This window comes from Phyllobates terribilis, unplaced genomic scaffold (genome assembly GCF_046119375.1).
Source record: "Phyllobates terribilis strain yellow unplaced genomic scaffold, ASM4611937v1 Scaffold_7__3_contigs__length_470593459, whole genome shotgun sequence".
Classification (NCBI taxonomy): domain Eukaryota; kingdom Metazoa; phylum Chordata; class Amphibia; order Anura; family Dendrobatidae; genus Phyllobates; species Phyllobates terribilis.
In genome coordinates, this window is record NW_027362767.1 from 243,139,087 (window position 1) to 243,167,053 (window position 27,967).

The 27,967-nt window shown below is 44.3% G+C and overlaps 2 protein-coding genes across 9 annotated transcripts in view; one reads left to right on the forward strand and one right to left on the reverse strand.

Annotated features, from left to right (window-relative positions):
- Window positions 1-27,967, reverse strand: part of FPGS (folylpolyglutamate synthase) — a 104,003-nt gene that overhangs the window by 17,902 nt on the left and 58,134 nt on the right. For 2 of the 4 annotated variants that reach the window (XM_073640024.1, XM_073640023.1), the window contains exon 2: window positions 88-216. In XM_073640024.1, coding sequence (XP_073496125.1) covers window positions 88-216 — 129 coding nt within the window. Of the gene's footprint in view, window positions 1-87; window positions 217-1,318; window positions 1,525-21,290; window positions 21,366-27,967 lie in introns of those variants that run through there. The other 2 variants (XM_073640022.1, XM_073640021.1) reach the window with 2 other exon arrangements.
- On the forward strand, window positions 29-26,536 carry LOC141154318 (uncharacterized). Of its 5 annotated transcripts, none has more exons than XM_073640017.1 (4): window positions 29-349; window positions 17,500-17,560; window positions 17,665-17,727; window positions 22,338-26,536. In XM_073640017.1, the coding sequence occupies exon 4, from the start codon at window positions 22,361-22,363 to the stop codon at window positions 26,348-26,350; it is 3,990 nt and encodes a 1,329-aa protein (XP_073496118.1). In that variant the 5' UTR covers window positions 29-349; window positions 17,500-17,560; window positions 17,665-17,727; window positions 22,338-22,360; the 3' UTR covers window positions 26,351-26,536. The 5 variants fall into 5 exon arrangements, 4 of the variants coding, with proteins under 4 accessions (XP_073496118.1, XP_073496117.1, XP_073496120.1 ...); XM_073640019.1 differs by lacking the exon at window positions 29-349 and adding an exon at window positions 12,926-13,038; XR_012247425.1 differs by lacking the exons at window positions 17,665-17,727; window positions 22,338-26,536 and adding an exon at window positions 19,388-19,516.

Below are 27,967 nucleotides of genomic sequence, written 5' to 3' on the forward strand. Positions count from 1 at the left end.
ACACAAAACGGTGGGAGATTTTAATTCGAGACTTTGCAAAGTTCCCGGATGAAGCCGGACAAGGCTGACATGTGATCTCTCACTTACCCGCAGGCCGCTTCTTTCCAGGAAACCCTTCATGGCCGCCATCTGCTCCTGGGGATCATTGCGCTGTCTCTTCACCTGATCCAGGTAGCTGGCATTTGTCTGCAGTGTGTTGAGAGTGCGTATGGCATCCTAAAAGCAGAACACACAGGATTACTCACCGAGCTCTCTGCAAATCTATTCTATGTAAGAAATCATCTGGCACTGCGACCTTTGCCGACGCACATGGCCGGCTAATCAAAAGAGGAACTGCTGATGTCGGCAGGTAAGAGCCACTTCTCCCGCGGCCACTGATTGCCGATGCAGTGGGTCGGGCAAATGAATCCGCACCAACTTTAAGAAGTTAGTTTAAAAAAAAAAAAAAAAAAAACTTTCTTGCTTTTCTGGAAAGTAGTCATAAGCAGAACACACGTACAGCCCTCGTCCTGCTCACACAGCAGCATCAACAGTGCATGTAAGGCCTCGTTCCCGGCCCTACAGGTATCAGAAAGCGTGAGGTCACCTGCCCTTCTCAATGTGAAAATGGAAAAGCCCTTTAAGCCCATGATACATTGTAACGACCTCAGCGGCTGCGTGAACAGGACTAAATCTAGATGGGTTTTTCGCTTGTAAAAGTAAATACAATTGCATATAATGCGGGGGGGGGGGGTAAAATGACACCCTTCCCCACTGTCAAATAAGTCCCATGAGTGTCCGGAGAGACAACAAAGCTCTCAGTGCACAGAAAGGAGTTGTCATCACTTTCTGCCTATGCAGAGCGCAGTGGCCAAAAGCAAACCAATCTTTACTTCTGTGCTCTGCATAGGCAGCAACAGAATCTCAGTGCGGCACTGTGCTTTCCTCATACTAGAAATTTTCTGAAAGAAGAGACGGGGACCTGCAAGGAGAGCGGTCCCAAATGTGAAGGTAACCCGTCAGCAAGCGTTTAGATCCCCGTGAAGAGTCAGGGGCAGTACCGGACTGGGGTCTGCAGCTTAGGAGGGGGACCAGAATACTTGTGGGGTCCTCTTATTTTCCCCCATAAATCCCCATGATTGGTTGTGCTGTCGCCGGTGATCGCCCTCTGGATCTGGTAAGGTTCCCTTACACATTGTAACAAAATGCAGGAATCCTGACACCCAGCTAGGTAATATGTGGATGGCAGTGCATGCTGGGACTTGTAGTCCTCGTGCGTATCAGGCGCCCATGTGGTGCTATGAATGAGTGAGTCACGTGTGTCCGGCTGATGTAATACCTGATACTCCATCCTGACAGCCGGGGCAGCCTGAGCGCTGAGACTTCGGACCTGTGATCTGGTACCGGGATATGGCAGCAGTCTGAGCACCGAATATAGTACCCGGTACCGTGGAGCCATGCTGCGGGCACCAGACACACCCCCTGACCTCGCGGTAACCCGGAGTACGGCAGCACAACGCCGCCATGTTGAAGGTGGCAGAGAGACTAACTTACGAAGTGACGTCACCGGGCCCCGCCCCCTTTCATATTTTGGCGCCATGGTCTAAAGTTATCATATTGTGACTGAACAGTTATACGTTAGTGACGATTGCCGCCATTTTATGTGATGAAAACACAATGCTATAACCTGTGTACATTATTAACAGCAATTAAAATACAAGGGGGCACTGTGTGGGTGAGAGACTGACTATTTAGGTGGGATTTTACCACAGGATACTCCCCACAAACACCTGAATAGAAATTCCTTTAATTAATCCCTTATGGAATCAGACATTTTTCACTTTTGCGCATTTTTTCCCCCTCTTCTTCCAAGAGCCATAACTTTTTCATATTTTCTGTCTATATAAAGACTTGTGTGTTGTTATTTTTTTGCAGGATGAGTTTAATTTTGAATGACACCATTTTACCAAATAATCTACTAAAAAAAATGAAAAAATAAGTTAGATAATATAAATGTAAAAACCAGCCCACACTGTGTGTTTCCAAGTGTCTTTTTCCTGCATGTGAAGAGGCGTTTACCTGAAAAAAAAACTATCCAAATTTGACCACCGAATCAACACAAAAAAAATGCACAAAACCTAAAACACATCAAATAACTATTTAAAAATGTATTATTTTAATAGTATGAATTTTTCTGACTGAAGAATCAACATAAAAAAACGTAGCTCCTGGTTACTCATTTGTGGGGTTTTTTCACTCACTTTTTTTTTTTTTGTCTTTTATTCGTTGACTTTTTTTGCGCCCAAATTCTTCAAAATGGAGAACGTGGTTCATGAATATTCAGCAAAATAACCACAAAACTATTGAAGTCAGTAAAAAGTGTATTAAAAAAAAGTTTTAAAAAATATGAAAAACAAGTTCAAATCACCCCTCTTTTGCCCCATTGAAAATACAAAAAAAAAATAAAAAATACACATATTTGGTATCGCTACGTTCAGAAATGTCCGATCTATTAAAATATAAAAACAATTAATTCGATCGGTAAACGGCGTAACGAGAAAACAAATCAAAACGCCAGAATTACGTTTTTTTGGCCACCACAACATTGCAATAAAATGCAATAAGAAGCGATCAAAACATCATATCTAACCCAAAATGGTATCAATAAAAATGTCAGCTTAGGATGCAAAAAATAAGTCCTCGTCCGGCCCCCAAATCACGAAAAATGGAAATGATACGGGTCTTGGAAAATGGCGACATAAGTGAAAAAAAAAAATTCTTACAAATTTCGGAATTTTTTTCACCACTTAGGCTGCGTGCCCACGTTGCGGGTTACAAGCGTTTTTGATGCGGAATTTCCGAAGCGGAAACGCTTGTAAAACGCTTTGTAATCCGCACCCCATGGTCCCCAAGGGGATTCCGCAAGTTCTATGCCGTTACAAGCGTTTTTGATGCGGAATTTCCGCAGCGGAAACGCTTGTAAAACGCTTTGTAATCCGCACCCCATGGTCCCCAAGGGGATTCCGCAAGTTCTATGCCCACGCTGCGGATTTTTCCGCAGCGTTTAGGCTGCGTTCAAAAATCCGCAGCATGTTCATTAATTTTGCGTTTCCGCAAGCGGAATTGCCTTTTGCAATGCATTAAAAAACGCAAGGCAATTCCGCATGTGGAAATCGCGCGATAAACGCACGATAAACGCATGCGGAATTCCGCATGCATTTTTACTTGCAGAAATGAAGCAGAAATTTTCTGCTTCATTTCCGCAACGTAGGCACATAGCCTAATAATATTTATACCTGCAGATTTGCTGCGTTTCAATTAAAGTCAATGGGCGGTGAAACGCATCATAGAGTGGTACCCGGGTCGGCAGATGAGGACTACTACTCCCATCATCTGACCGTCGGTCCCACTGATAACAGCGAGAGCGTCACGGCTGAGGCGAGTAGTAGTGTCCTCAGCCAAGCCGGGGCTGCGCTGTCTAGAAAAAAAAAACAAACACCTATGCTCACCTGTCTGGTGCCCCATGGTGTCCTCCCGGTCCTCGCAATGTCATCCTCCCGGTGGCCAGCGGTACACTGCCGGGAGCGCGCTCACTCTCGGCAGTGTACATTGCTGTGCTGCCAGGACCTGCGGTCACGTGAGCTCTCAGCTGAAGATCAGCTGATAGCACACGTGATCTCACTTTACGGCACTGGTGCTGAGTTGCAACATTCTCAAGAATGTTCCCACGTACCGCTGATGCTGAGGTCACCAGGGGTTGATCAGCTGATCTTCAGCTGATGAAGCCATGTGACCTCACTCCTGCAGCAGCATGTACACTGACAGGATGATTTTACACTCTACAGCACTCTACAGTGTCTTCTACAGCAGTGACATCAGTGATTGCTGATGTCACTGCTGTAGCAGTGACCTGGATCGCCGAGGGAAAATCTGGATTACGTCGTGATGGCGACAGGTGAGGGATATGGTTGTTTTTTATTTTTTTTCAGGAATACAAGGGAGTCACGGGTGTGTCAGAGGTGACAGACAGTCGCCCTGCAGTGGGTTGCAGGAGATCTCTACGTTTGGCATTGCAGACAGTTTCTTAGATAAGAGGCTGTTTTTAGGACCGAGCGGCTACCTCTCTCTTGCTAATTATCTCTCTGGCCTGGGTGTATATATACATGGTGTGTCTGAGAGAGAGTCGCCGGCTATATTCATTTCTACTTGTAAAGCTTAGCAGGAGCAGTACTTCGTCCTCTCTGGAGCTTGAGGCCGTGTGCTTATTTGGAGTCCATCTAAATCTAAGCCATTTCCCCTGCTTTGTCCACCCTTGTTGTCTATAGAGTTTAGTAGAGGTTGACTAGGGCTCATCTCCTTCCATCCCTAGCCGTAGCCATACGCCAGGGAGAGTGATTGCTGAGGAGTAAATATAGGGACAATAGTTGAGACAGGGTGACGCTAGACCAGACTAGGTCTCCACTTCCCCCTCTTTCCCTAGTGTCTGGGCTCCCTTTCCCTTTTCCCTCTGTGTTGCACTAAGTCTTTCCCACACCTGGCGTGACAGAGGGATTCGGGGATTGAGAGCACAATAAAAAAAATTATTAAAACCGTGTGTCATTTTATTTCATTAAAATACTTTTTTCTGGCCGTGTCTTTTATTGAAAAAGTGACGACAACTGTACCACGCGGTTAGTAATGGGGGCGTCTTATAGACACCCTCCATTACTAACCTGGGCTTCATGTCAGCCACCAATACAAGGCTGACGTGAACCCTAACCCCGTTACCCCACTCGCCACCGCTACAGGGCAGTGGGAAGAGCGGAGGCTAAGCGCCAGATTTGGCGCATCTTATGGATGCGCCATTTCTGGGGCTTCTGAGGGTGGTATTATTAGCCAAGGAGGGGGCTTGTATCCATGGCCCCTTCCCAAGCTATTAATATCAGCCCGCAGCTGTTTAGCCTTTTCTGGTTAGATTTTATAGGGGGACCCTACGTCAATTTTTTTTCTGGGGTCCCCCTGTAATCTAGCCAGTAAAAGTTTAGCAAACATCTGTGGCGTGATATTAATAGCCAGGGAACATTTTTGGCTAATGGCCCTTTCCCCGGCTACTAATATCAGCTCCCAGCGGTGGGCTTTCCCACTGCTGGTTTTAAGACTGACGCGGAGCCCACGCCATTTTTTTAAAAATTTTTAGCCTATGTGCCCACGATCCGGACGTAGCAGCGCTTTGGACGCATATTTTTGCTGCGTCCAAGATGTTGAATTCTATGGAACGCAGGTAAATCCACATGTGTTCACTGAACCATGTGGATTTATAGCATTCAATACTTTCTAGTGGTCAAATTTCTGTTGCGGAGACTAGCAACTCCGCAAGAGAATTTGACATGCTGCGGTCCTTAAAGACGCGCAGTATGTCAGTGTCCACGGGCGATTCACAGCCTCAGTTGCATGCATAGTGGACATGGGATTTCTAGAGATCCCATCCACTATGCCGTAACATCTGGACGCTGTGGGCTTGACACTGTATAAACATGCAGCGTCAAACCTGCAGCGGCTCCTGAGCATGGCCACGTACCCAAACTCACCAGCAGCATGTCAATTTCTGTAGCGGACACGCTAGTCTCCGCTGCAGATTTTGACTGATTGAAGGGTCATTATATGCAGTGGATTCACATGCACCGACAACAAAAGTGCGGCATTAGAAGACCGCGTTTTGGATGCAGCAAAAATACACTGTGTCCACAGCGCTGCTTGATGCTGGCACCTTCCCAGGCTAAAAATAGCAGCTCACAGCAGCCGCTTAAATTACATGAATGGAAAGGCTAATGACATTGGGCGAATGGGATTAGCTGACACCTAGCTCTTTTGTTTGGTGATGACAAGGTGTCAATCTGACCCTTTCATCACCAAACCTAATTAAAGTAAATTAAATAGTTAAATACAGACACAGAGCAAACACTTTATTTGAAATACAACAGGCACATTCTTAAATTAACCAATATACTGACCCTAGTTCTGACGGTAATCCAAGGTTTAAAGCAATATCCCACGTTCCTTTTCAAATAACTTTATTTACCATTCATTGATGTACAAAAATGCTTCAAAAATGCGTCAAAAACACGCACATTTTTTCTGCAGCGTTTTTCCTGACAAAGAGATGCAGAAACACTGCAGAAATTTCGGCTTCAAATCCTGAACATGCGCACATAGCCTATGAGTTCCCGTATTCAGCATCCAGTCATTATATCCTATATTTACCGTACATCTTTTATTTTGTGCCCATATTCAATATATACCTATAGTGGGAGTGAGACAGTATCGGAAGCCAGGGCAACCACAGCATTCATTGGAGTAAAAGAAGCAGCAAGAACAAAGTAATTTCTTTCCTTCCATTAGATAAAATTGTGCCCTAAGCAGATGCCCTCGTGGCCTACCCCTTGTCCAGACCCTGACCAGTGCCCAAGTGCTCGACAACTTGGGATTTCTCAATTATAGCTATAGAAAGGAAGATACGCCATCCATACCATTCCCCATCTCTGACTAGTGGAAACAGGAAGGTGTTCTGTAATTTCACTTTGACGTTGGGCTACCAAAAGGCATCCACGTCCCTAATCCTCAGTAAAAAGGTCACTGTATTCTCCGCATAATGCTGTTTTTACTGCTTCATCACAAAACATATAATTATATGCTGCTAAAACCAGTCATCCTTCTCCTTAATAAGGTTTTGTGGGAAAACAATGTATTTGCACAACCCTAGATTTTCTGTCAAGGACACCATGTGTATAAGCAAACACGTATCAGGTAGAAGTTAATCTTTGACTCTCCCCTTGATTACTGAAATGGAAATATTGGAAATTTGTATATTTATTTATATTAAAGGGTTATTCCTCCTCTTTATGAATGGGTATCGTCTGATAGTGCTGGTAAATGCAGGCAATTTTGTATTTTACTGTTTATTAAAATTTTCATCCGTTCTTGAGATATCAACACTTCTATTTTGCTTAAAGCTTGTTGCTTAGGAGACCGACCACCTCTGCTAGACAGCAGAACATGCAAAATGCTTACACTTCTTTACTACTTAGCTTGTAAGCATTGTTTTGAAGCTGGCTAGGATCACTGGAGCACGCTATTACTTCTTAACCCCGGCCAGCTTCAGTGCAGTGCTTATAAGCTAGATGGCAGCAGTGGTCGGTCTCCTAGGCAACAAGCTACAGTATAAACAAAAGTGTTAATATCTCAAGAACGGCTTCAAATTTTAATAAGCAGTTAATTGCAAAAGTGCTTGTTTTTACAATATCTTATCTATGTAGATGGGAGTAACTGTCTAAGGCTATGTGCCCACGATGCAGAAATGCTCCGGATTTTTTCCTGAGTGTTTCTGCATCTCCCTGGCAGAAAAAACGCATGTGGATTGTACATGTGGATTGTACATGCGTTTTCCTGCCAGGGACAAGCGGATGTGAAGCGTTCTTCACATACATTTCCGCATGCGGGTTGACAACGCTTTCCAAGCGATTTTAGCATCACTTGGAAAGTGCTTGACAACTTGGTCACACTATATAAATCCATGCAACCGGCATGGATTTATATAGTGTGACAGTAAAGAATGGTAAAAAATAAAAAAATAAATATATACTTACCTTTTGATGGCCCCCGCAGTCTTTATTCGCTCCGTCCTGGCTTGCCGGCAGCTCGCGGTACACTGAAGGACCTGCCGTCACATGACTAAATGACGTCAGCGCAGGTCCTTCTGTCCACCGCGATCTGCCGGCAAGCGAAGACAAGCACACCGGGGGCCATCAGAAGGTAAGTATAATATTTATTTTTTATTTTATTCTTTTTTTTACATGTTCTATGGTACCCGGGTCCGGAGGAGAGTCTCCTCTTCTCCAGACCCGGGTACCATCCGCACATTGAAACGCATGGAATCCGCATGTACAGATCCAGTGATGCAGAATCCAAGCGTTCCAATGCAAGTCAATGGCGGTGAAAACGCAAAATAATTGGTAGTGCTGCGTTTTTTTCCGCAATGATAACCCGCAGCGGAAATTTCCATAGCATGTGCACAGCACATGGGGATTATCATTGTGGAACATGTCAGGCCTTCTACCATGCGTTTTTTAAGCGTTTCTGCCGCTGCGGAAATGCTTAAAAAACGCATCGTGGGCACACAACCTAGGGGTTATCCAGGACTTTTTTTTTCTAAGAAACTAAGCACTTATCTCTGTGTCGATCTCTCAGCAGTCACAGACAGAGCTGCTCCTGGTGGCGATTCTCCCACTTCCTGTGACATCAAGTCAACAGAGCAGTTCCTTCTTTTCTGCTCTACTTTGCTGACGGGGTGTCACTGCCGACATCATGTTGATTGACAGCCGGCTCCACACAGCCTAACACTGCGTTAGTGCAAATTTTATCATATGAGCAGTGTAGTAAGATACTTCCGCTAGTGAAAATAATACCCAGCAAAATCATAGTCACATGCAGAATTCTTTGCATAGCTCATGCAATGTAAATTGCATTTATATTTTGGAAATTATTATTTTTTTTAAATGTATCAATTTTTTTTTTTCTTTTTGTTTTATTTGCTTGTTCCCTTTAGGGGATTTGTACCTGTGATCAGTTGCACTATACACAGTATTGCAGTATATAGTAATAATGCCCGACTGTCATAGTAACCAATCAATGTCCTGTGATGATGGGAATCAGCGAGTGCACCACGGCTGAGACATCATTAAAAATCCACTGTCAGAGATGTCTCCAGATGTTAGAGACAGATGACGGCTATTTAATATAAGGCCTTCAGCTCCTGAGCCCCCTCCACATGTGGTCACCAGAGCACAAGACGTACAGTTACATCTATAAGTACGAAGGTCTTGAGGCCAAATCCAAACTTCTGCAAAACACAGTCCTCATAAGGATTGTGATGTACAGACTGGTCGCAGCTCTCCCAGCCCAAACTCAACTTTTATGAGGCTGTTAGGTTCGGGTAGGGAGACCCTTTGGGCAGATCGTAGATCGGAAATCTAAATTGAGGCTGAGGTACATTCCCACAATATAGATAGATAGATAGATAGATAGATAGATAGATAGATAGATAGATAGATAGATATGGGATAGATAGATAGATAGATAGATAGATAGATAGATAGATAGATAGATAGATAGATAGATAGATAGATAGATATGGGGTAGATACAGTGCATTGTGAAAGTATTTGGCCCCCTTGAACTTTTCTACCTTTTGCCACATTTCTGGCTTCAAACATAAAGATATAAAATTCTAATTTTTTGGGAAGAATCAACAACAAGTGGGACACAATCGTGAAGTGGAATGAAATTTACTGGATATTTTAAACTTTTTTAACAAATTAAAAACTGAAAAGTGGGGCGTGCAATATTGTTGGGCCCCTTTACTTTCAGTGCAGCAAACTCACTCCAGAAGTTCAGTGAGGATCTCTGAATGATCCAGTGTTGTCCTAAATGACTGGTAATGATACATAGAATCCACCTGTGTGTAATCAAGTCTCCGTATAAATGCACCTGCTCTGTGATAGTCTCAGGGTTCTGTTTCAAGTGCAGAGAGCATCATGAAGACCAAGGAACACACCAGGCAGGTCCGAGATACTGTTGTGGCGAAGTTTAAAGCCGGATTTGGATACAAAAAGATTTCCCAAGTTTTAAACATCTCAAGGAGCACAGTGCAAGCGATCATATTGAAATGGAAGGAGTATCAGACCACTACAAATCTACCAAGACCCAGCTGTCCCTCTAAACTTTCATCTCGAACAAGGAGAAGACTGATCAGAGATGCAGCCAAAAGGCCCATGATCACTCTGGATGAACTGCAGAGATCTAGAGCTGAGGTGGGAGAGTCTGTCCATAGGACAACAATCAGTCATACACTGTACAAATCTGGCCTTTATGGAAGAGTGGCAAGAAGAAAGCCATTTCTCAAAGATATCCATAAAAAGTCTTGTTTGACGTTTGCCACAAGCCACCTGGGAGACACACCAAACATGTAGAATAAGGTGCTCTGGTCAGATGAAACCAAAATCGAACTTTTTGGCCACAATGCAAAAAGATATGTTTGGCGTAAAAGCAACACAGCTCATCACCCTCAAAACACCATCCCCACTGTCAAACATGGTGGTAGCAGCATCATGGTTTGGGCCTACTTTTCTTCAGCAGGGACAGGGAAGATGGTTAAAATTGATGGGAAGATGGACGGAGCCAAATACAGGACCATTCTGGAAGAAAACCTGTTGGAGTCTGCAAAAGACCTGAGACTGGGACAGAGATATATCTTCCAACAAGACAATGATCCCAAACATAAAGCAAAATCTACAATGGAATGGTTCAAAAATAAACGTATCCAGGTGTTAGAATGGCCAAGTCAAAGTCCAGACCTGAATCCAATCGAGAATCTGTGGAAAAAGCTGACGCTCTCCATGAGCTCGAGCTGTTTTGCAAGGAAGAATGGGCAAGAATTTCAGCCTATCGACGTGCAAAACTGATAGAGACATACCCCAAGCGACTTGCAGCTGTAATCGCAGCAAAATGTGGCGCTACAAAGTATTAACTCAAGGGGGCAGAATAATATTGCACGCCCCACTTTTCAGTTTTTAATTTGTTAAAAAAGTTTAAAATATCCAATAACTTTCGTTCCACTTCACGATTGTGTCCCACTTGTTGATTCTTCCCCCAAAAATTAGAATTTTATATCTTTATGTTTGAAGCCAGAAATGTGGCAAAAGGTAGAAAAGTTCAAGGGGGCTAAATACTTTCACGATGCACTGTATATATGGGTTAGTTAGAAAGACAAATATTAGATAGATAGATAGATAGATAGATAGATAGATAGATAGATAGATAGATATGGGGTATATAGATAAAGGGATAGATAGATATGGGATAGATAGATGGATAGATAGATAATGTATTAGATAGATAGAAAAAAATTGGAACAGCTCCGTATAAAGTAGTCATTGGTGCATCTAGTCTATCTACTAGATAGATGTCCGTGAGTTATATAATTAGTGTTTTGCATGTGTAGTACTGTACATGTATTAACTTAATAAATAAATAAATGGGGAAAAAACGACGTGGGGTCCCCCCTGTTTTTGATAACTGGGCTTTTATGTTTAGGCTGGGAAGGGCCCAATATCCATTGATTTTCCCAGCCTGATAATATAAGTCCACAGCTGTCTACTTTACCTTGGCTGGTTATCAAAAATAGAGGGGACCCCACGTCATTTCTTAAAATTATTTATTAGGTTAAACTAGGCTAAAAATACCTGTGTAAACTCACTTACAACAAATGGGCTTTTTTTGTAAACTGCGGATTTTCTGTATCTAATGCAAGACTATGGGGAAAACCGATACAGAAGACTCAGCGTCTCCGCAAGAGAAATTGACATGCTGCGGCTCGGAAACCCGCACCGCGGGTGATTTTACGCAGCGTAAAAAGAAGCAGAGTGGGCTTGGGAATTCTATTAATCCCATCCACTGTGCTTGTATTGTACAACGCAGCATCTCACTGTAGACAGGATATTGTGAAAAGCATCTTTTCTGCTCCAATGCCAGTGCCATTTTTAATTCTTTGAGACTTATTATTCACAATTTTCAGAATGTATTTCATAAATTCTAGCCAAATGGTAAACTACACCCAATTTTCATATGACTTTTACAAACTAACATGCAAAGGGGAATGCAAAGCGATTTTCATTCTTATTGTTATCCATGTGTCTGTATTTTACAGCCGTGTGGCACCCATGTGACATCTGTATTTACATATACATCAACATTTTAAAATGTACATGATAAAATATAGTTTCCTATGTTAGTAATTACAATATATCCGCAAAAATCAGATGCAACACGGATGTTTTGTATGAGATCTGTTTTTGTTTTTTTTGAGCACCCATAGCCTTGAATGGGTGATTCTCATCAGATATACGGAAGTGAAAGGCTGCGTGCCCACTATGCGTTTTCACGCATTTTTGCCACAGAATTTCCACAGTGAAAACACTTAAAAATGCTTCTTAATACGTGCCCCATTGTCCCCAAAGATAATCCGCATGTGCTGTGCACATGCTGCGGAAATTTCCGCTGCAGATTATCATTGCGGAAAAATCTGCAGCATGTCCATTATTTTTGCGGAAACGCGGCGTAGTTGCCGCCATTGACTTGCATTGAATCGCTTAATATCCGCATGACTACATGTGCACATGCGGATATTACGTGATTCAATGTGCGGATGGTACCCGGGTCTGGAGAAGAGGAGACTCTCCTCCAGACCTGGGTACCATGGTAACTGTTAAAAAAAAGAATTTAAAATAAAAAATATACTTTATACTCAACTTCTGATGGCCCTCGGTTTCCTGTCCGGTGCGTCCTGGCTCTCCGGCGGCTCGCGATGGTGTAAAAGGACCTTCCATGACGTCATTTAGTCATGTGACAGGTCACGCTACCGCCGATGTGAGTGTGCGCGTGACCTGTCACATGACTAAATGACGTCATGGAAGGTTCTTTTACACCACCGTGAGCCGCCCAAGACACTGGACGCACCGGAGAGAAGACAGGGGGCCATCAGAAGGTGAGTATAATGTTTTGGGGGTTTTTTTACCATTTTTATTCTTTTTTTAACTATTAACTTGGTCACAATATATAAATCCATGCCGGTTACATGGATTTATATAGTGTGACCAAGTTGTCAAGCACTTTTTCAAGTGATGCTAAAATCACTTGGAAAAGCGCTTGATAACCTGCATGCACGAATGCATGCAAAAACGCTTGACAAACGCTTCTACCTGGCAGGAAAAATTCATGTAAAATCCGCATGCGTTTTTCCTGCCAGGGAGATGCAGAAAAAATCAGAAGCATTTCTGCATCGTGGGCACATAGCCAAAGGGAACGTTTGCAACCCCCTTCCATTTACAACACCCCCTCCCCTGCAGCTAGGCTGTAGGTTATCAGGACTTTTGTCACAGGATGTAGCTCTCACTTTCTTTGCACATGCTGCTCACAGAAACTACTGGAGAAAGTCAGTGACACATTCACTGCAATAGTGGAAGAAAATGTAAGTAATTGGGACTTATTACTTTACAGATTGTGGCCATATGAATGTTATTTTTAACACAATCTTTTACTGTTGCAGCACTTTCTATTATGATTTTGTTCCAAACTATTCACTGTTACAAATGTAACAAATATGTATGAAAATATGTAGCTTTAATATGCAATTTTTGTTGCAGTAGATTCAAAGGGAATGGGAATATAAGGAAAGGTTGTGTACTTCTTACAGATGAGGTCGCTTCTATCTTTGTCTTGCATGTGTGTTTCCGGGTCAGATTGCTGGAGATATTCTGTCCAAAATCTGCTTCATACTACAGTGCCAGCATGGAGGATGACATGTTATTAAATCTAATGCATATCCTGCAGAGAAAATCCGCAATGGAAATTGACCAGCGCTGCGGATTTGCTAAATGTTAATTTATGCTGCAGATATTTATTGTGGAATATCTGCAATGCAAACAGTAAAGTCTGTTGTATATTCCTCTATTATTTCCCTCTCCCACAACTAGCTTAAAAATTAGTATAAAAAAGGGCATCAGACTGGAACACGTGAGGATAATCTTTGGGTATTTCTATAACAGGAGATCTGCAACAGCAAAAAAAATTACATTTCAAAACTTCACATTCCCTCATAGGCATATAAAGTTTATAAAGTTTCAAAAGTTTATTGAGCCAATCAGTATTCACAAACAGACATACTATATGTTTTGAACTATACAAAAAATGCAGCGTCTTACAGTTCCTGCAGATTGGATGGGAATTATATCAATCTCATGCCCACTGTGTTTTATTTTTACTCAGTGTAAACTGACCTGTGGTGCATATTTGAATGTCAATTTCTCTTGCAGGTACGTTGAGTTTTAGGTGCAGATTTTCCCCGTAAAAAATGCTTTAATGCAGGAGCGGGCAATTAATTTTCCCAAGGGGCCACGAGAGACCGTGAATATCCAAACCAATAGGCTACAATTAACTCTGCTCAATATAAACATGCTACTATTGTGTTATGTTAAATGTTATGTTAATACTAATTGTATCACTTAATATTGAGCAGAAATAAGTCTGCTGACTCGCTGCTAATACATGTTACGTTAGGTCTTACTGTAACGCATTCTTATCATAATGGCTAATCAACACCATATAGTTTACTGCTTTTTATAAAGTTGTGAAAGAAATGAGGGATTCCGCCATCTTCTCCTGTCTTCCATTTCGTATGTAAAACCATTTTGATTCTTAAACTGGTATCAAAGAATATATTTCTACAAAAAGGACTCTCATATACTGTATATGTATATATAACCAAGAAAATATTAAAGAAAGAGCCAAGAAATCTAAAGAGCCGCACCCAGCAGGACTGTCCTGTGTCCAAGAGATAATGGAAGGCCGCAGCCTGTGTGTCCACTGCTGAGTTGATTGGTTTTAAGAAAGAAGACCTTTCAGCAGAATTTTGGACTTCTAATAAAGATAAGGTTTTAATGACGTTTTGAAGCTGATTAAAATTATACTTTTTATGAAATCAGTTTTTTCATTGTTCTGCAATCAACTGCAGACATTTTATGCTAATGATGCGCAAGTGCAGCTCTGGAGTATAATATCGGAGGATACTCATGATCAGTACAGGATAAGTAATGTAGGTATACAAAAAGTCCACCAGCAGAATAGCGAGTGCAGCTCTGGAGTATAATACAGGATGTAACTCAGGATCAGTACCGGATAAGTAATGTAATGTATGTACACAGTGACTGCACCAGCAGAATAGCGAATGCAGCTCAGGAATATAATACCGGAGGTTACTCAGGATCAGTACAGGATAATGTAGATATACAAAAAGTCCACCAGCAGAATAGTGAGTGCAGCTCTGGAGTATAATGCAGGATGTAACTCAGCTACAGTACAGGATAAGTAATGTAATGTATGTGCACAGTGACTGCACCAGCAGAATAGTGAGTGCAGCTCTGGAGTATAATACAGGATGTAACTCGGGATCAGTACAGGATCAGTAATGTAATGTATGTACACAGTGACTGCACCAGCAGAATAGTGAGTGCAGCTCTGGAGTATAATACAGGATGTAACTCAGGATCAGTAATGTAATGAATGTACACAGTGACTCCACCAGCAGAATAGTGAGTGCAGCTCTGGAGTATAATACAGGATGTAACTCAGAATCAGTACAGGATCAGTAATGTAATGTATGTACACAGTGACTGCACCAGCAGAATAGTGAATGCAGCTCTGGAGTATAATACCGGATGTAACTCAGGATGAGTACAGAATCAGTAATGTAATGTATGTACACAGTGACTGCACCAGCAGAATAGTGAGTGCAGCTCTGGAGTATAATGCAGGATGTAACTCAGCTACAGTACAGGATAAGTAATGTAATGTATGTGCACAGTGACTGCACCAGCAGAATAGTGAGTGCAGCTCTGGAGTATAATACAGGATGTAACTCGGGATCAGTAATGTAATGTATGTACACAGTGACTGCACCAGCAGAATAGTGAGTGCAGCTCTGGAGTATAATACAGGATGTAACTCAGGATCAGTAATGTAATGAATGTACACAGTGACTCCACCAGCAGAATAGTGAGTGCAGCTCTGGAGTATAATACAGGATGTAACTCAGAATCAGTACAGGATCAGTAATGTAATGTATGTACACAGTGACTGCACCAGCAGAATAGTGAATGCAGCTCTGGAGTATAATACCGGATGTAACTCAGGATGAGTACAGAATCAGTAATGTAATGTATGTACACAGTGACTGCACCAGCAGAATAGTGAGTGCAGCTCTGTAGTATAATACAGGATGTAACTCAGGATCAGTAATGTAATGTATGTACACAATGACTGCACCAGCAGAATAGTGAGTGCAGCTCTGGAGTATAATACAGGATGTAACTCAGAATCAGTACAGGATATGTAATGTAATGTATGTACACAGTGACTGCAGCAGCAGAATAGTGAGTGCAGCTCTGGAGTATAATACAGGATGTAACTCAGAATCAGTACAGGATATGTAATGTAATGTAGGTACACAGTGACTGCAGCAGCAGAATAGTGAGTGCAGCTCTGGAGTATAATACAGGATGTAACTCAGAATCAGTACAGGATATGTAATGTAATGTATGTACACAGTGACTGCAGCAGCAGAATAGTGAGTGCAGCTCTGGAGTATAATACAGGATGTAACTCAGAATCAGTACAGGATATGTAATGTAATGTATGTACACAGTGACTGCAGCAGCAGAATAGTGAGTGCAGCTCTGGAGTATAATACAGGATGTAACTCAGAATCAGTACAGGATATGTAATGTAATGTATGTACACAGTGACTGCAGCCCCGCTGCACTTGCGCCTCATCCGCATAAAATTTTCACGCATGATTATAGAAGAACCGGAGCAACATAAACTTTTTTATTCATTTTTTTTTATTTCACCTCTCCATTGTGGAGATATTAGCAATAAAAGTATTTGACATTTAAATAGCTATATATATATGTATTTATTTATTTATTTTCAGTCCAAGTGGGCATGACCAGAGAGATTTCATATAGTGAGGAGATATACTGATTCTTCACTACTACTGTTTTTTTTACAAGCACTTTGCAACTTAACCCATTTGAGAACTTGAGACCGTCCCTTTTAAATGAAAGGCATCTTATGTGTCAGTGTAATCTACAGTTTATATATAGGGGATCCCAAACATCTGCATATATTGAAATGTTAGAAGTCACAGGGGATTTCCATGACTTTGGGTCCGTTTACACAGGCCAATCGGCGGGACTAAACAACTGCTAAAGGGTAAAAATATGACCAGCTTCTGAGGTTGGCTTTTCCTAAAATCACCACTCTTACAGTAAAGAACCAGCGCCTGAGGTCGGCTGTTCCACAGATTAAGGGCTGTTTCAGATGTCCGTGATAATCGGTCCGATGTCGGATCGCAATGTACGGGCTGACCGCCCTTTCCTTGACCCTCATATATTTCCATGAAGCTGTCACGCTCGGGTCAGATGTGCAGCCAGCCCGTGCATTGCGATCCAACATCTGAAACAGCCTTAATGGTTCTCATGGTAAAGAAGCCTTGTCCCCTATGGAGAATGAACCTTTTTTTTCTCCAGATGGAGAAAGTGTCCCCTTGTCTTTTGATTTTTTTTTTACATGAATCAGCTTGTAAGGGGCACATGTGTGACCACCTCTACCTAAAGCTTATAAAGGGAACCAGGATCCTCGTTCTAGTGATTGTTGGTGGCCCCAGCGATCAGACATTTATTACCTATTTGTGGCTAGATTAAAAATATCCTTTGTGCAGCAACCCTTTTAGAGGGTTTTCCATTACCTTTATATTAATAACCTATGTTATCTGTCTATTGAGGTAGATCTGACATCAACAGCCTCGCTCACCTCCCGATACAGAATTGAGTGAAGCCGGAATAACCCTTTAACTTTACATCTCTTCCATTAGATGTCCCAGGAAGGTTTCACAGATGAAAACAACCCCTGATATATATCGGATTCTGAATTAGGTAACTCTATTATATGAATACTATTTATTTTATTCTTTCACAGAATAGTCATGGGACTATAACGTCATGTCTAATTATGTTTCCACTATTTGCATTTGTGGAAGATTATGGTGCTGGGGAAGATATCAGCCATGGTAACATCTGCCTTTCACAACATCCTGTCAATGGTGAGACAGCTGTCTTTATGACCTTCAGTTGTAAATTTTTTAATGGGCTTTTCAGCCTAAAGCCACAGCCCCACTATGAGTATTTAGTCAGTATTCGGTCAGTTTTTTTCTCAGGAGTGGGAGGTGAGGAACCATCAGAGAAAAGGTATAATAGAAACAAGTCACCAATTCTGCTTTTATCACCCACTCCTAATCTTGGCTCCCACTCCTGAGAAAAAATACTGACCAAATACTGATAGTGGGGCCGTGGCCTAAAGGCCCTGTCACACATAACGAGATCGCTAGCGAGATCGTTATTGCGTCACGGTTTTGGGATCGCTGGGGAGATGTCAAACATGCAGAACTTTCCAACGATCTCGGCCGCCCCAGCGATCTAACCAACGATCTCGGTGGTCGTTGGGACGCTTTTCACACAGCAGCTATTTCAACGATCCACACCTTGATAGGGACTGTACTGTGTCAGAAAGGCGTGCATAAAATTGCTTTTCCGCGCCCCCCTCATCTCCAGTTGGTGGACGCTACTGCATTCAGATTGGGTGGCCTTGGTTTAACACTGCGTCTCCGGTCAGATGGGATCTCTACTGCGTCTCCATTAAAAATGGAAACTCATTTAAGACCCCAAACAATACCTACCTCGCTAAAGATGCCTGATTTCTTCAAAGTGAAGTCACAGCCGGAGAACACTGGTGGGATCTGAAAAAACAAGGACGCAGTAGTGACCACCAATCGGGGACGAGGAGCGCAGAAAAGTCCAATTTATGCACACCTACGTGTCTCAGTTCTGAATCGCTAACGAGGTCGTTGATAAGGTGTCAAATACAGCGATGCACACTGCCCAGCGGGAGAGCAACGACCCAGGAATGGTCCAGGAAGCTTTGTAACGATCAGCGATCTCACAGCAGGGGCCTGATCGTTGCTACCTGTCAGACCTAACGAGATCGCTAGCGAGATCTCTATTGCGTCACCAAAATCGTGACTCATTAGCGATCTCGCTAGCGATCTCGTTATGTGTGACGGGGCCTTTAGGCTACAAGTCTGCAGTCAGTCTATGTGACTGCAGGCTTGTGAATATTCACATCATGCGAATTGCACGCTGTGATGATTCTCTATTGCCAGCACAGAGAGTGGTGGGCGAGTGACCGCAAGTATGAGATTTGCATAGATTTGCTCATGTGCCGACTAGATGGACGAAGCTTCACTTAAGGCAAGTGTATTGAGCGAGGCCAGACACAGACTAGTCGGAGTGTCGGCGAAAGTATATAAGTCACATACTTGAAGTCACATGACCCCTGGCACTAGCTCCGGAGAATCCTCACATTCATTGGTTTTGCTTGCTGCTACCGCTTGAAGGAGTCTACAGCATACATTGTCGGAGACAGCGTCGGACTGGAGTACATTGGGCCCACCAAAGAAAATAATTATTGGGGCCCATTATGTAGCTACGTAGAAATAAATACAAGACCACCAATTGTGGATCAAGTCAGTGAAAAAGGTGCATCAGTAGTAAACACAGCAATATCTACACAATATCTGTGTGGATATTACAGCTATTAATTTGCTGTGGCATTTCCATTGTAGAAATTAAGCAGCAAATACATTGTGAATGTGGCCTCTAATAGTGGTGGGGGCCCTAAATTATTATTATTATTTATTATTATAGAGCCATTTCTTCCATGGTGCTTTACATGTGAAAAAGGAGTATACATAGCAAAAACAATTACAATAATCTTGAACAAAACTTGACGGCGACTGGTACAGGAGGAGCGAGGACCCTGCCCGCGAGGGCTCACAATCTACAAGTGATGGGTGAGGATACAGTAGGTGAGGGTAGGACTGGTCGTGGAGCGGTATGGTGGAGCGATGGTTAATGCTGGTTGTAGGCTTGTCGGAAATTACTGATGTATGACATTGGAGTGATATTGAAAGAGCTTTCCGTCACATCCCCCATACACTTTTTACGGAAATCTCCCTGCCACATTTGAGGCCATAACTTTTTATGAAGGGTCTCATTTTGTTAGTAGTGGGGCAAAAAAACTTTGAATCAGACAGGGGTGATACAGGGAGAGGGGGCTCAGTCAGGGGTGATACAGGAAGAGGGGGCTCAGTCAGGGGTGATACAGGGAGAAGAGCGCACAGTCAGGGGTGATAGAAGGAGAGGGGGCTCAGTCTGGTGTGATACAGGGAGAGGGGGCTCAGTGAGGTGATACAGGGAGAAAGGGCTTATTGAGAGGTGATACAGGGGGAGGGGGCACAGTCAGGGGTGATACAGGGAGAGGGGGCACAGTCAGGGGTGATACAGGAAGAGGGGTCTCAGTGAGGGGTGATACAGGGAGAGCAGGCTCAGTGAGAGGTGATACAGTGAGAGAGGACTCAGTGAGAGGTGATACAAGGAGAGGGGCTCAGTCAGGGGTGATACAGGGAGAGAGGGCTCAGTGAGAGGTGATACAGGGAGAGAGGGCTCAGAGAGAGGTGATACAGGCAGAGGGGGTGCAGTCAGGGGTGATACAGGGAGAGGGAGTGCAGTCAGGGGTGATACAGGGAGAGGGGGCTCGGTGAGAGGTGATACAGGGAGAGGGGGCTCAGTCAGGAGTGATACAGGGAAAGGGGGCACAGTCAGGGGTGATACAGGGAAAGGGGGCACAGTCAGGGGTGATACAGGGAGAGGGGGCACAGAGAGATGTGATTCAGGGAGAGGGGGCTCAGTGCGAGGTGATACAGGGAGAGGGGGCTCAGTGAGAGGTGATACAGGGAGAGGAGGCACAGTCAGCGGTGATACAGGGAGAGGGGATGCAGTCAGGGGTGATACAAGGAGAGGGGGCTCAGTCAGGGGTGATACAGGGAGAGGGGGCGCAGTCAGGGGTGATACAGGGAAAGGGGGAGCAGTCAGGGGTGATACAGGGAGAGGAAGCTCAGTGAGGGGTGATACAAGGAGAGGGAGCTCAGTCAGGAGTGATTCAGGGAGAGGGGGCTCAGTCAGGAGTGGATACAGGGAGAGGGGGCTCAGTCAGGAGTGATACAAGGAGAGGGGGCGCAGTGCGGGGTTATACAGGGAGAGGGAGCTCAGTCAGGGGTGATATGGGGGGAAGAGGGTGCTGTCAGGGGTGATACAAAGGAATGGGGATCAGTCAGGGGTGATATAGGGTGATGGGGTGCAGGGAGGGGGTGCAGTCAGGGGTGATAAGAGGGATGAGAGAATAGGGCCCTCATTCATCTCTAAGTAACTTAGCCCCCTCCCCCTCTATCACTCCTGACTAAAGGCCCTCCATTGCACTTACTCACTATTAGGCTGGCAGGCGGGCCTCCTTCAATCACTGCAGCTGTATCAGAGAGTCGTCTATCTCCCTCTGCTGCTGACACTGTGGGGGAGGGGAGGGGCACTTTGTGAATCACAGGCTGTGCTGTACAGCCGGGGAGGACACACACAAAGCTAACACTGATTAGCTGCGCTGCAGCCAATCAGTGTTCGCCTTATCAAGAGCTTCACCGCTTTCTCTGCTTGTTCAAGGCAGGGAAGAGCGGTGACATAAGAAGCTATCAAGGTGCATCAACAGTCTGTTACTTACAACTAGCAGTCTGCAACAGGGGAGCCTGGCTTCAGTGTTCAGTGATGCACGCATTGTGCTCTCCCACCCGGGGTTGTGTAACGCTGGGAGGAGCAGTGATGTCCTGCTGGCGGCTCCTCCCAGAGTAACCCGGGAGAGCACAGCGTGCATCATTGATAACACTGAGGACCCGCTCTCCTGTTGCAGACTGCGGAGCACTAGTTGTAACAGAGCGCTGTTGCACCCTGACAGCTTCTTATGTCACCGCTCTTCCCAGTTAGACAACCGAGGAGAGTAGTCAGTACGCGCATCGCTGGCACACGTGACGTATGTTCACTGTGCCAGCAGATGTCAGTGCCTGGGGCCTACCGGAGGATCCTCCGGTCCCCCGGTGGGCCAGTCCGATCATGGTCGGAGGCAATGCGTTTCTGAACATTGTCAGTTCGGGCCAGCGGCATGGTCGCTCTGTTGGTCCAAATTGTGCGCTCTCCCATGTTGCAATTGCCTTTGCAGCATCAGAGGAGCACAAGGACCTTGTAGTAGAGGCCATGTGTGCTCAATAAGTAGGAAAGCGGCCACCTCAGACACATTGTAGAGGGACAGGGAACCTAAGCAACAAGCAGTACATTATAAAAGTAAAAATCCCTCCCTTCTTGAGAAGAGAAAGGACTTTTAATAAGAGGGAAAGTTCCAATTTTTGCAAAAAAATGTTCAATTTTACCAGTTTAATAAGATGAGACAACCCTTTTAAATGGTGCAGTGAAATTGCCTAGTGGCAGCTGCAGACAAATATATGTGGAATGCTTGTCCGCCAGACACCTCTGCCAGCGGCTTTTCTTCCAGGGAATAAAAAGGGTGGTGTGTTGTAATTTTGCATGACCCATCCTTTTCTCCAACAACTGCACCTGTCGGGGAAGAGTCTGGAGCTCCTACTAACTGACTGGTCCAGCTAAAAATAGGGAGGTTGATTTTAATGTATAAGGGCTTTTATGGCACTAGAACTTATAGGATCTGTTTGATTGCATTTTCTCTATGACACCACAATACATTTTTTTTTCTTTCTGACAGGCAAAACAAAACCAACTAATAAAATGTCCAACGCTGCTCAAATGGACACCCTGAAAATTGTCACAAACCCTCCAGCTCTTGAACAAAGGAAGGCATCAGAAAAGCAGCAAAGGGCAACCTGTGCACATCTGCAACCACGCAAACATCCCAGAAGTCACAGTTCAGTGTGTGAAGAAGATGTGGCTACGATTACAAGTTCGGAACAAAATCAAAAACTTCAGATTACAACAGCCAGCAAAGGGGGTGAATTAAAGAGATATTTGCCTTTTAAAGACACACTAACACCAAAAAAGGCTAAGAAGGAGCAGAATATAAATACACAACATGCCACAAAAATATCTACAAGCACTAAGCAGTCCGTAAACAGCGAGCGGAAATTAAAAGGTGTCAGCAACAAGAATGTATCAAGTAAAGCACAACAAGCCAACATCATATTGGGTAATGATGAGGCACAATTTAATGATATGCCACTAGGTGTCAATAATGGCACAGCACAGGATCCACCACATGGCAACACTGACAGAATGATTGATGCTACAGGAATATTACACCATATATCTCATAGACAGCGAGACTTCCCCAAACTCAGAAGTGTCCTGCATATTGACTATTTCAGATTTGTGAATGTAGACAAAATACAATCATTTCGGGAGGCCGTGAACGCTGTGCATTCTGCCCTTCAGACTCTGCTGGATGGGATTAAGGCAAATATCAGCCCTGGTGACTTTGTACAACTTAGACTTACAGGTGGAAACTCCTTAGACCATGTGTTTTCATCAAAGCATTCCACTACGAATTTGAAGGCAGAGGTATTTTTAAATTCAGCTGCCAAAACTCTCCAAAGCAACGAGGAGGGCTTACGTGGTGCTACCCTAAAACTTACAGCCACCATACTGAAAAACCGAAGAGGAGGTGTAAAACGGCACCTGAAATCCATAGCGTACAGCCAGATAATTAAACAGAAGAGACAATGGCTGTACGACTTTAACAATTACAATTCCAATCTATGCCTGGCTGCCAGTATATCTGCCCTCATAGCCGATTCTGACATCAGTGATGCCATTATAATGGCTCGTGCCACACAACTGTTCAAGGACTTGTCCATCCCACACGACCAACTCGTAAGTTTCGACGACATTGCCAAGTTTGAGAAACATCTAGGCATCAACATCAAAGTTCTCTACCACAATCAAGACAAATGGCAATACTTCCATACGAAATTGAACCAGACGGGCAAAAACGTCTATATTTTACACCACGACAATCACTATTATGGCATCAAGAATGTGAAAGGTTTTCTGGGGGAGGCTTATTTTTGTCAGCAGTGCAGTTCGGTGTTTCACCACAAGAACAATCACTCTTGCAAGTACTTTTGTAAAGCTTGCCAAAAAGACAACTGCATGGAAAGTGCCGATGACCAACCGAAATGCCCCAAATGTCGCATATTCTGCCGTTCCAGTGAATGTTTCGAGGAGCACAAACGATTAGCCAGCGACAATAAAATATTCTGTAAAGCGAAGACTTTTTGTGATTCTTGCATGCGATACGTAGGATCCGAGATTGACCATGAGTGTAGGAACCCGGTATGTAATGTGTGCGGAGTAAGTCTTGATAGATATGCCAGTCATCAGTGTTATATGCCACCTTACATTGCACCAGAAAAGACTGATAAATATATTTTCTATGACTATCGATGCCAAATGGAGAAGGATGTATGTGTACCAAACTTTGTCTGCTGCTCTACACTGCATGGGGACATTACTTGGGAATTCGAGGGCAAAAGATGTCTTCAGAAATTCGTCCAATTATTTACCAATGGTAAATTTCATGGATTCACTTTTATTGCCCATGATGGTGACCGATACGATGCCCGCTTTGTTGTTCAGGCGTTGATAAAAGAAAAGCTACAAGTAAAACTGAGCACACGAGGCCCCAGACTATTTTGTATGATTTTACCCGATTTAAACATAAGATTCATAGACTTTCTAAATTTCCTACCTGTGAATTTCGGTAATCTTCCTACAGCTATGGGTTTTCCGGTGTTAATGGGATACTTTCCTCACTCTTTTAATACTGAAACCAACCAGACCTATGTTGGCCCTTTGCCACCCATGGAGTTTTACGATGTGGCCTTCATGACTCCCGGTGATCGAGAAGTTTTCACGGTGTGGTATAAGAAACACAAAAATACCACATTTAACCTAAAATCAGAGCTCAGTTCACACTGTAGTCAAGCTGTGGAGGTTTTGAGGAAGGCCTGTGAGCGATACCGAGATCTAGTAATGGAAATGAGCAAGAAGCAAGTGACAACATATTGCAACCGAAGAGAGAGAAATGTCGAAGTGGTTGAGTGTGTTGACCCCTTTCAGCTGATTTCATTGCCCTCTGTCTGCATGGCAATGTATAGATTCAACTTCCTTTCCAAAGAGACCATTGCCGTTCTACCTGGTGATAATTACCATAAGACTCAAAAACGCACATCGTCACCGGCCATTCAGTGGCTCCTGTATGTCACGCATACAGAAAACATCACCATACGGCATGCTCTAAGTGGTGGTGAAAAGCAAGTTGGCAAATATTCCCTGGATGGGTATGCTCGTGTTAGCGGCCAGGAAATAGCTTTTGAATATCTCCCGTGCACCGATTATGGCTGTCAGCTTTGCCGCAAAAAAATTGATTGCAGTGATGCCCCCAAATCTCACTATAGTCAGACATATCAGACCTTCCGGGTCAAAAAGCAATATCTACTGCGCTGTGGATTCACAGTCCGTGCAATATGTGAAAACCAATGGAATGAGATGCTGGAGAACAAACGGAAACTTCAAGATTTCCTTCGTAAAAAGCAATTACCCACCCAATTGGACCCCTGGGATGCACTTTATGGCGGTAGAACCAACACAACTAAGCTGTATCACAAAGTGACACAAGGAGAGACGATACATCACTACCACATAACAAGTCTTTACCCATTTGTCAACCAGACCAAGACGTACCCCATGGGCCACCCAGAAATCATTTTTGAAAACATTGGTCCTATTGGCAAGTACTTTGGCATAGCTAAAGTTAAGATCTATCCACCACGAGGTTTGCTATTTCCAGTCCTACCTATTAAGATTAATAAAAAACTAGTCTTCACCCTATGTTACTCATGTGCCGCAAACCCTCCGAAGCGGCTATGTTCCCACAAGGATGAAGAGCGCTCACTAACGGGCACTTGGTGCACCATAGAGCTGCAGATGGCATTAGAGAAAGGTTATAGGATAGGACATATCTATGAGATTTGGAATTTTCCCAACACCGCCGATGAACTCTTTGCATCCTACATTAAATTACACCGTAGGGATCACGGGGAGGCTTTGGATTACCCAAGTTGGTGCGCAAATGATGACAAGAAGAGTCAATGCATTGACACAGTCCTTGAGAAAGAAGGAATACAATTACGGGCTGATAATATAAAGGCGGATGCAGCAAAAAGGCAAATATCTGACCTGTTCATAAACTCCCTGTGGGGCACATTTGGTCAGAGATCTGATTTTCAAAAAACGAACATTGTGACTGACCCAGATGAGCTGTTTCGTTATGTTTTCCAACCATCTTATGAGGTTTCTGAGATAAGTTTCATAGATGAGGAGACGGCAGCCATCAACTGGAAATTCACCAAAGGACACAACAAGCCGAGCAAGAATGCCAATGTCTTTATAGCCAGTTTTACCATGGCTTATGCCAGGCTAGAGCTGTACAGGCTTCTAGACAGACTACAAGAGAGATGTCTCTATCATGATGTAGACTCTGTCATTTTTGTAAGCAAAGATGGGGAGTGGAACCCACCTTTAGGTGATCGCTTTGGGGAATTCAGTAGCAAGGTGCCACTGGGCACACATATCACAGAATTTGCAGCTATTGAGCCCAATACCTATGGCTGCAGATTGAGCACGGGTAAAGCCATCTTAAAGATTAAAGGAATGACTTTGGATTTAGAACATGCACAGGAGATTTTTTTTGAGAAAATCTAGTGCTTGATGATCCAGAACCAATTTTTTTTATTGGATCTATCTTTAAAAATAAAATGGATCAGTTTAATAACTGACACTTTGGATTCCGTTTTTGCATTTATTTTTGTTTTGTTTGCAATTGATTCATTTTTACTAGAGGTGGGTCTGATTTCAATGTTAAAAAAAATAAATCCAGTTGCTGTGGTTTTTTTTGGGGGGGGGAGGGGGGGGCAGACCACCGCGACCAATCAGCGATCTTGCCGACAAATTTAAACACTGCTGTGCTGATTGGTCGCAGACGCTGCACGCGACCAATCAGCGATCTTGCCGACAAATTTAAACACTGCTGTGCTGATTGGTCACGGACGCTGCACGCGACCAATCAGCGATCTTGCCGACAAATTTAAACACTGCTGTGCTGATTGGTCGTGGACGCTGCCCGCGACCAATCAGCGACCTTGCCGACAAATTTAAACACTGCTGTGCTGATTGGTCGCGGACGCTGCCCGCGACCAATCAGCGAGATTGGCGCCAAATTTAAACAACGCTCTGCTGATTGGTTGAGGCCGCCGGCCGCGACCAATCAGCGAATTTGGCACCAAATTTAAACCCCGCTCTGCTAATTGGTCGCGGATGCCGGCCGCGACTAATCAGCAGTATTGGCGCCAAATTTAAATCCCGCTCTGCTGATTGGTCGCGGTGGCCGGCCGCGACCAATCAGCGATATGGGCGGCAAATTTAAACCCGCTCTCCAGTACTCAGTAACACGGTTCACTGATTGGTCGCGCCCAGCCGGCCACGATCAATCAGCGACTGCCGCAGCACGTCCGCTAATTGGCGCTGGATTTTAAACACTCAGGCCACCATCGGGAGATCAGCGGCGACACAGCCGAGATATGAGCGGTGCCAGCCGCTCATCTCCAGGCTGCATGCAGCACAAGTACCCCGACCGGCGGCCTCGCTCCCCGGTCCTCCCTTCACACTTGCCATCGGGAGATCAGCAGCACTAGCCGCTGATCTCCCGACGGTAGCCGCATGGAAGTCAGTGGCGATGCAGCCGGGAGATGACCGAAAGTACCCGCACATCAACGACACTCCCCGTTCTCAGTAACACCGGTCGCTGATTGGCCGCAGCCCGCGACCAATCAGCGATATGTGCGGCAAATTTAAACGCCGCTCTGCTGATTGCTCGCGGTCGCAGGCCACGACCAATCAGCATTTGTAGCGCCAAATTTAAACCCCTCTCTGCTGATTGCTCGCGGTCGCTGGCCGAGACCAATCAGCAGTATTGGCGCCAAATTTAAACCCCGCTCTGCTGATTGGTCGCGGCCGGCAACCGAGACCAATCAGCAGTATTGGCGCCAAATTTAAACCCTGCTCTGCTGATTGGTCGCGCCCAGCCGGCCACGATCAATCAGCGACTGCCGCAGCACGTCCGCTAATTGGCGCCGGATTTTAAACACTCAGGCCACCGTCGGGAGATCAGCGGCGACCAATCAGCAGAGCGTGGTTTAAATTTGGCGTCAATAATGCTGATTGGTCGTGGCCGGTGACCGCGACCAATCAGCAGAGCGGCGTTTAAATTTGCTGCCCATATCGCTGATTGGTCGCGGGCGGCGGCTGCGGCCAATCAGCGAC